Source organism: Melitaea cinxia, chromosome 2, assembly GCF_905220565.1.
Source record: "Melitaea cinxia chromosome 2, ilMelCinx1.1, whole genome shotgun sequence".
NCBI lineage: Eukaryota > Metazoa > Arthropoda > Insecta > Lepidoptera > Nymphalidae > Melitaea > Melitaea cinxia.
The window spans coordinates 17,424,809-17,434,408 of NC_059395.1; the positions used below are offsets into that span (position 1 = coordinate 17,424,809).

General features: G+C 31.1%; 1 protein-coding gene across 1 annotated transcript; it reads left to right on the forward strand.

Moving 5' to 3' along the window:
• The first annotated feature begins 632 nt into the window (after window positions 1-632).
• LOC123661066 (kynurenine aminotransferase) lies at window positions 633-9,506 on the forward strand. Its single transcript, XM_045596079.1, has 9 exons — window positions 633-841; window positions 1,483-1,636; window positions 2,374-2,500; window positions 3,108-3,217; window positions 3,765-4,008; window positions 6,508-6,674; window positions 8,259-8,445; window positions 8,806-8,969; window positions 9,236-9,506. Exons 1-9 carry the CDS (start codon window positions 690-692, stop codon window positions 9,296-9,298), a joined length of 1,368 nt encoding a protein of 455 aa, XP_045452035.1. The 5' UTR covers window positions 633-689; the 3' UTR covers window positions 9,299-9,506.
• The last annotated feature ends 94 nt before the right edge of the window (window positions 9,507-9,600 follow it).

Sequence of the window (9,600 nt, forward strand, 5' to 3'; positions counted from 1 at the left end):
TGCAGGCAGTCTAACTCGGGCGCATTATCATTCATATTTTACATGGGTGTGTTACGTATCTTGTGTTATTTAATAAATTCGTACTATTTTTTGTTACAAATTTAATGTAATTATTATAAATAAGGGGAACTGTGGTTTGAATGAAGTGTGCTAAACTATCAGATTTATAGACTTAAAGTAATAAGAAATATGTAACAGATCTGCTACGTTATCGAGGTATTAACAATATTATGCTAAAGTAATTTAAACACTTAATAAAGTATTATGATTAAAAACACATACACAATCATAAATAAGTATAGTTCTTCTTCTTCTTTTATAATTGGACTCCCATAGGAATTACCAAAGTCAGAGTGTTTTCCCTCAATTACTTTTGAAGACTCTGCTCATAAGATAAGTATAGTTAATAAACGAAATTGAAAAACTTGACAATCACCGATTCCCGTCAAAAAAGTTGACATCGTTGTCAGTTGTCACCTTATCAGCTGCAAATGTATGTAAATTTAAGTATAGGTAAAAACAAATTATACAACTTTTCGTTATCAGAATAGAACTATGTTAATTTGACATTATATTATATCCACTCATTACTGTAATCGACAAATAAAGAAAATGTTGTAATTGTTACAAATATATTTTAATTTTGTTTTTAATCGACTATATAGTTTAATCTTACAATTTTCCTTATCATGTTTAGGTGGAGAGGTCTTGTCAGTTCATCTGTAAACCTTAACTGTTTCAAACAGTCGAATATCATTGTAAGACGAGTATTAAGCAGTGCAATAATGAGTGACAAATTCAATTTACCGGCTCGTTACGGTACTGGCGAAAAAAGTGTTTGGTAAGCCGTGTTTATTATATTTGTTGTTATTGAAACAATTCTATTTAACCTACAAAAAAGCAGACGGTATCTCAATTACAATTTTTTTTTCCAATTGCATACTTATATGCTCTTATGAGCACGTTATTTTATGTTACGCAATAGGTACTGTTCTGATTTTTTTTTTTTGTTTCATATATCTCGTCAACCAGTTTTAACAATTACTTTTCTAAGTTTTAAAACACATTTATATCAAAATTTAAATGCAAATATGTGTAAAAGATATTATTTACCATTCAACCATGATATACAATTTGTTAACAAGTTTGGCAATAGATAACGCTCATTATAATATTTATTTGTTACATGTAGTACATAAAAAAATATTGATAGTATGTATATATATGTAAATACACATGCTCGTCTGTTTCTAAGTAAAGCAACTAAATGCTTGTGTTATAAGTAATAGTCGGCTGATATAGCTACTTTTTTTCTTTTTTTGTTAAATAGCATAACAACACTTACGTAAATATACATTTATATCACAGACTTAAGTTGGGAATCGAACCCACAACCCCCAGAGCAGAAAGCACTATTACTGCAAACTGCACCAACAGGCTAGTAAGTTCGGGCTGTACGTTTACCTATACATTCTATTTTAGGGTTGAGTATATTCAACTAGCGGCAGAGTACAAACCTGCTGTGAACCTTGGACAAGGTTTCCCCGACTATCATGCACCTGACCATGTCACAAAGGCTCTTGCCGAGATAACAGTAGGCGAAAATCCACTTCTCAATCAGTACACGAGAGGATTTGTAAGTGAACCCTAACTCCTAATACATAATGAAGTGGAATCTTTTTTTATTTATGACTAGCGTACCCAACATGATTAAATCCTACTAAATTACAATAGTAATCACTTTTTTATAATTATTATAGTTGCTATCTGCTATTATATAGATGCAGTATGATATTTTGCGGAACATAAGCATTAGATAGATGTAATAATATAATGATAAATGTTTAGTTTTAATTTATAAAACAATTTTATTGACTATTTATCACTAATATACCTAGCTATCGGCGCTCTAGCCAATTAAGCTATGGACACGGGCAGTCGGAGACACGGGTTCGAACCCCGCTGGAGTTGTCAATTTTTGATATGATATTTAAAAATGTTTACAAATGATTTTTTTAACGTAAATATACACATATCCATACAAATAAATAAAATTGGAGTGTCTGTTTGAAATATTAAAATAACTGCTTTTTAGTAAATGCAAATGAATGTATACACGGTAGGTAAGTATACCAAAATAACATTTTTTACAATTTTTGTCTGTCTGTCTGTCTGTTTGTTCTGGCTAATCTCTGAAACGGCTGGAGCGATTATGACGGGACTTTCATTGACAGATAGCTGATGTAATAAGGAGTAACTGTGGCAAACTTTTATTTTAGAAATTTATTTTATAACCCTGCAAACTGAACAATAACTTTTTTATTCTTTTGTCTTTTAATGAAAAAATGCTATATATGCCATAATTTTTTCCAGGGTCATCCACGTTTAGTTCAAAATTTAGCTAAACTTTACTCACCGCTAATTGGTAGAGAATTAGACCCATTAAATGAAATCATAGTAACAAGTGGTGCATATGAGGCATTATTCTCTGCTATTCTAGGTAAGTACATGTAAATTGCAATTTATTTAGTACTTAAAAATCTATACTAATATTATAAAGCTGAAGAGTTTGTTTGTGTTTGTTTGTTTGAATGCGCTAATCTCAGCAACTACTGGTCCGATTTGAAAAATTCTTTCAGTGTTAGAGAGCCTATTTATCGAGGAAGGTGATTTTTAATTTAATCGAAAGCCGATGTGTATCATGTGGTCACATTTTAATTTCATCAAGATCTGATCATTACAACTTTTGGAGTAATCTTTGAAAATGCGTATTTACTTGACTATTGTTTCCTCTACCTACGTTGTATACTTGTCGATATAATTAAAGTCGGTTTTTCTTAGTTTGCCTGCAAACACAATTATTTATATTGTTACAGTATACTACATAACTAATACAATGTACGAAATACAACGTAATGCCACTTTTTTCACTTTCTTTTTCTAAAATTTATTTAGAAAAATCTCCTCTCGTACATTAATATATTTTTTTTTTCATTTACACTATTTCTATAATAATATAAATATAATTTTGGATGTACAGTAAATTTTATCTGTATTTCTACATTTTTTAGTATATGTGTATATGTATGTATTGTTTTATTTCCCAGGTCATGTGGATGAAGGGGATGAGGTAATTGTAATCGAACCATTCTTCGATTGCTATGAATTCATGATCAGATCAGCTGGTGGTGTACCCAAGTTTATACCTTTAACTCCTGTAAGTTAATTTTTACTATGACTGACTTTTGTCGGCCTCCCCTAGGATTTACTCCTGTGTCGGGGGTCCGAAAACACACACAATACACAAGAGCAAACGCCCAGACCACGGCAAACACCTGCATGGCCAATACAAATGTTTGTCATGTGCGGGGATCGAACCCGCAACCGCCAGCGCAACAGGCACAAATCATGTGACCGTCGCGCCAACGTTTCGTCAAATCTATCTTTATTCTAATATTCTTAATTTTTTTTGTGGAACTACCTAAATTAGATTGGTGTATGACATTAAATAATATGTATTTAATTTATATGCAAAGAAACCTGCGAATAGGAAACAGGAGTTTAATTTTAGTTTTTATTTGAATTTTTGTCATATAAATATTATAATGCGTAATTTAATTAACTTTTACTGATACTTTTTCTGATTTTTTGTTTTTGGTATAAAGCTAAGAAATAAGATGTTAGTATATGTGATTTCATTTATTGTCTCTGTATTGTGCGTCGTAAGATATGTACTAATTTATCTTTTATATAAATAATTTCAGAAATCTACTGAAGGACAAATGACATCATCAGACTGGGTGCTTAACGAAAATGATCTGACTTCATTATTCAATAGCCGCACCAAAATGTTAATACTAAACACCCCCCACAACCCCCTGGGTAAAGTTTTCACAGCACAGGAGTTGGAGACGATAGCTAATCTGTGCAAAAAGCACAATGTTCTTTGTCTCTCCGATGAAGTATATGAGTGGATGGTGTATAAACCACATAAGCATATACGAATAGGTATGTTTTTTTTTTTAATATTGATTGATTCAACCTGGAACACCCACTGTTATAAGCCTTTTTCATCATGTAGGATCCTTCCTTCTCCTACATGGGGAAAGAGGCTTATGCCCAGTAGTGGGATATTACAGGCTGAAGCGTATCTAGGAGAAGGATCAGAGCTTAATCTACCACACAACTCAACTGCGAGTTGCCGGATATAAATATTCCCAATTATGAGTAACAATTGCTATCTGATGTCTTTGATAACAACAGCGATGGACATCTTAAAGTGCTTTCCGAGGAACCACAAGAACAGACACCCAGACTGGAAATAAATATTTGTACAAAAACAAATGTCAATCCCGAGCGGAAATCGACCTCGAAACCGACAATGTTTAGAAATGGCGCACGCAACACTAAACCAAAGTGGTGCGGTATTAACATGTACTATGTAATACGTATGTACTTAGTTATATAAAAAAAAGTCTGTTTCGTTAACTGTCAAAAAACTGCAATTAAAAATTAATCAAATCGGTCTTTCCGTCCTCGAGTGCACTTGACAACATTTTTAACGGCTCAGTTTTATTTATGTATTTATTCCTAAAAAACCTTCTATAAAGTATTTAAAAAAAAAATAGGCGAATTGGTCTCGCTGTTTTTTTGAGTTTTGCGCTTCTCGATTATTACATTTAGCAATTCATTTTCATATATGAACAATATAGATAATAATCGTAAATGTAAACTCGTGTATACTTAACGAGATAAGAATATAGGACTTGTTATTTCCATGATCCGTGATAAGCATAATAATAACATTATGCTTATCGCACCTTGTTTGTGCATAAAACATAATATATGAACAAATAGTCATAAAATATTGTGTATATATTTATTTATATTTATAATATCTTAAAACTGTTGTAAAAAAATATTTAAAGATTGTTAACAAAGAATGGAGAATATAAAACGGATTTGACAGATTTTTATATATATATATATATATATATATATATATATATATATATAAAGCCTTAAATAATTATCGTTGTGTCATGTTTGATAACAATGAAATACGTATTACGTTTAGCGCTTTTTGCTAAGCGCACTTTGTGTTTTCAGTGTATTATATCTAAATATTGAAAGTCTACAGATATTTATAAAATGTTTATATAAGTAAAAAAGAAAAAAAAATCTTAACCGCCAGTGTTACATATTTTACAATATTATATCTGTACATAAAGGGGACTGTCCACTTTGTATGGGGGTTTCGGCCCCGAGTGGACAGTCACTGAGAATAATAATTATATATTATGTTAGTAGTACTAACAAGTAGGAATTAGAAAAATGATATAGTTTTGTGTCCAGGTGTTTCTTTTTTGTTTTTTTGTGGATAATTACAAGAAGGTTTCTGAAATAAAAAATCATTGTTTTTGTTATTTTTGTTCTACTTATTGGATTCGTACGTTAACAGAATGTTATCTAAAAACTAGGCAGGTAGATTTATAAAATCTTGAAACCATTTCCAGCCCAAAAACCAAATAATTGTCATGACATGGGCACAACAACCTACTGTACATCGACCAACCATGCAGTTGCAATAATATTTTTTTATGGCTTCTCTGCCTGACCTTTATTGTTTACATATAAAATAAATACAAAATATATTTTCCTATTTATAAATATGCCTACTGTGTATTTTACGTCGCAGTAGTGATGAATTCTCGGTTGACGGAAAACCTTTCAGTAGGTTGCTATATCACTATGAAAGAATATGGAAGTCAAATGAATGTATGACGCAAAAGTCTGTAGTTTAGGGTTGCCATAACAAATAATATTTTCAATAAACAAAATAAATCGATTAAATCGATAATCGAATTTAATATAATTAATTGCTTGCTTTTTATGTAGTCAATAACAATGTTTCTAAAATAGTTTATTTTTCATCAAAGTTAATTTTTTTTTACTAAATACACTTTTATAGACTTTTTTTCTAATTACATAATTCGATTTAACAATACTTTTAATCGATTTTAACAAATAATTGATTTAAAAATATTTCAAAATCGATTGTTCGTTAATAATAATTGTTTGTTTAAGACTGGCAACGTGGTATAATCAAATCACCAACCGGAAATAAACTAGACGTATATAATTAATGAATTAAAATACTTATTATATAAACTTTTTATCAGTTTTTATTGATACAACTGAAAATCACGAATAATCATGATATAATATATGAAAATTTTTGGTATATTTGTTTTTTTGTATAAATTCTGTTCACGCTGGGCCGAAAATGGAAAGTCCCCTTTATATTTTTTGATTATTAAAAAATATTATACAAGTAATATACTTAAATCATCTGTCACTACAAGTAATAATATCTATCGTAATACATGAAATATATAGTTTATAAAATACAATTAAGCTTGCAGTCTCAACCACACCAATCTACCTTCTTCGTGTCTTCTCTACTTACATTGTATACAAATAATTACCATAAACTTATATTTCTAGCCACATTGCCCGGTATGTGGGAACGCACTATTACAATTGGTTCGGCTGGGAAGACCTTTTCCGTTACTGGGTGGAAAACTGGCTGGGCGTATGGACCAGCTAACCTCATGAGAAACCTACAAGTGGTACATCAGAACTGCGTCTATACGTGCTGTACACCTATACAGGTATATATATTTATATAAAAACGAAAAAATATGCCGAACTTCGTACCGCCATATATTTTTTGTGTGAATATATCAATATATCAATAAATAATTTTAAAATGATAATACGTAGTAAGCACTTTTAATCGCATGGGACTTGCTCGAATGTCATTTTGAAAATCCCAACAATAGCGACAAGTCTCTTCAAAAGTGTTTATAAATACCGTAAAAGCTTAAAAACGAATACATAATCATTTAAAAATATAAGCAAAATTAAAATCAAAACTAATTATACAATTACTTTAATTGGATACCGAAATACCCGTCAAAACTCATTTCAAAAGTAAATTTATACAATGTTCTTCCATTTATATAATTCAATCACTATCAAGTGTTTAGGTAAACAGTAATTACTCGTACTAATTTAGATAACATGCATACTAATTTGCATTAGTTTTCGCGTCAAGGATATCTGTTTGAGAATTCTAACCATACTTGACTAGCCCGTTGGCGCAGTTTGTAGTGACCCTGCTTTCTGCTCCGAGGGTTGTGGGTTCGATTCCCACCCCGAGTCTGGGTGTAATATAAATATTTATTTATTTATTTATATATTTATATATGTATTATTTATAAGTATGTTTATCGAAAAAAAAAATGTAGCTATATACCAGTCGGCTGTTACCTTATAACACAAGCATTAAGTTGCTTACTTTAGGAACAGACGACCGCGTGTGTATTGTCTAGATATTTATATTTATTATTTATATTTATACTTTCGGCTTTAGTTTCGGTTTCAGCCAAAAAAACGGCCAAAATTTGGACCAAGCCAAATTCAGTTTTTATAATAATAATAAATATTCTTTATTATACACCAAAGACAATGTATCTAGATTCCATAGTCTTAGCTTTGTACATTTGGCGGGCTTATCGCTAAAAATCGATATTTATGTATACGTAATTAGTATCACACTCAACAGATTTGTCTGTTCCCGTGGGTCTCCCTACCGTGTCGGAGAGCACGTTAAGCTGTTGGTCTTGGTTGTTACCATATATACCTGATAGCAATCGTAGTAGCGAATATATACGCCAACCCGCAGTGGAGCAACGGTGTGGATTAAGCTCCGACCCTTCTCCTACTTCTGGAGAAAGACCCAATCAAACTCAAAATATGGAATGACAATCTTTATTTCACTCTATTAATCAATCATCCAGCTCACCTAAAACAAATATACAGCTATATAGGGAATAAGCAGGTGAATGCGTGACGAAAGCGTTACGAAAAGTGGGATAGGGCGAGGCGAACGGAAGTTGAGAGGGAGATATGTTAGTGAAGATAGAAATGCAGTTACGTTTCGATAATTTAACTTCAGTCGTGTGGGTCTAAGCATACTCGTTTTTTTTTTCAAATACTTGTGACGTGTGGGAATCGAACCCATTACCGTTCCGATTAACATCATTCATCATCATCACCATCATTGCAGCCTATCGCAGTCCACTGCTGGACAGGCCAACACAAGTTCGCGCCAAAAACAGCGTGAACATGTGTGCCCATAGTCGCCATAGGGCAGAAAGATTAACATATTAACTAAAAATAATTTGTTACAGGAAGCAGTAGCCCGATCTTTCGAGATTGAAATGGCTCGGTACAACACACCGGACTGCTATTTCTTCTCGCTTGCAAGGGAACTTGTATCCAAAAGGGACTATTTAGTTAAAGTGCTGAAAGAGAATGGCTTCAACCCTACTATTCCAGACGGAGGGTACTTTATTATTGCGGACTGGACTAATCTTGGTAATAATAATAATATTTTTTTTTTTGTATTATTGGTGTTTTTTTTTTCTAAGATTTTTTACATAAATTTAATTTGCCTATTTCTATGGTCTTCAAAATACTATTTTGGTTGTAATCTCGACCACACAATTACGTCACATTGGCGAAGTCATTCATGGTATTTTCGTTAAAGGTAATTAATCCAAATAAAGGAATGAATTCACATATATTAAAAACTATTACATATATTGCAAATAAATATAAATTGTCAAATAAGTACAAAAACTTTTCTTACCAATATTAAATTACTTTTTATCTCTTTCAATTAATCTCAAATAAAAATTGACAATCCCGATAAAATATATATTAATATTATTTCAGAAAAGAAAATTGATCTAAAATCAGAGCCAGACAAATACAAGGACTACAGATTTACAAAGAAGTTTGCGAAAGAGGCCGGAGTGCTTACAATACCGCCTTCTGCTTTTTACTCAGAAGAACATAAACATCTCGGGGAGAATTTTGCAAGATTCTGCTTTATTAAGGTAATTTGCATTTTTTAGCGAGTCTGCTGATTTAGTTTACAATGAGGTAGGTCACAGCTGGAAATATCCTTTCTTTTATTGACATTTTATTTTAAGTAGCTTTTTACACAATATAAACATTATCACAAAGCAATAATCAGCAAATCAACAAAGCATAAGTATAAATAAATAAAATGATCCTTTATGAGTGACTTAAAAAATAAGATTAAAATAATTACAATAAAAAATTTTCTCACGATAATCAAAATCTTAATTTTTCATTACAGAAAGACGAAAATCTGGCGCTAACAGAAAAACTACTCAAGGAGTGGAATGCTAAGAAGAATTAAATTCTTTAGTACAAATTTTATATAAAACAATTAGTATATTAATTTAATACTCAATATAAATGAAAATATTCGTACGTACATATGTACACTACACGAAACGTGTTTAGGTACATCTTGAGGCTAATCATTAAATGATTAGATATATAATATTGTTTGGCAACTAAAATGTATATAATGTAAAAAAATATATCACTAAGGAAATAAATAATACAGTAATATTTCATACTTTTATAATCTTATACTATTAAATGAGCAATTCTTGTATACATATATAATCTGAATCTCGGAAACGGCTCCAACGA

Bases quoted from the DNA above. Each gene is read 5' to 3' on its own strand.
- LOC123661066 (XM_045596079.1), top strand. From the start codon at position 690: ATGTTTAGGTGGAGAGGTCTTGTCAGTTCATCTGTAAACCTTAACTGT. The intron at 3,218-3,764 runs GTAAGTTAATTT...AAATAATTTCAG, and splicing joins AGTTTATACCTTTAACTCCT to AAATCTACTGAAGGACAAAT. The intron at 8,970-9,235 runs GTAATTTGCATT...TTTTCATTACAG, and splicing joins CAAGATTCTGCTTTATTAAG to AAAGACGAAAATCTGGCGCT.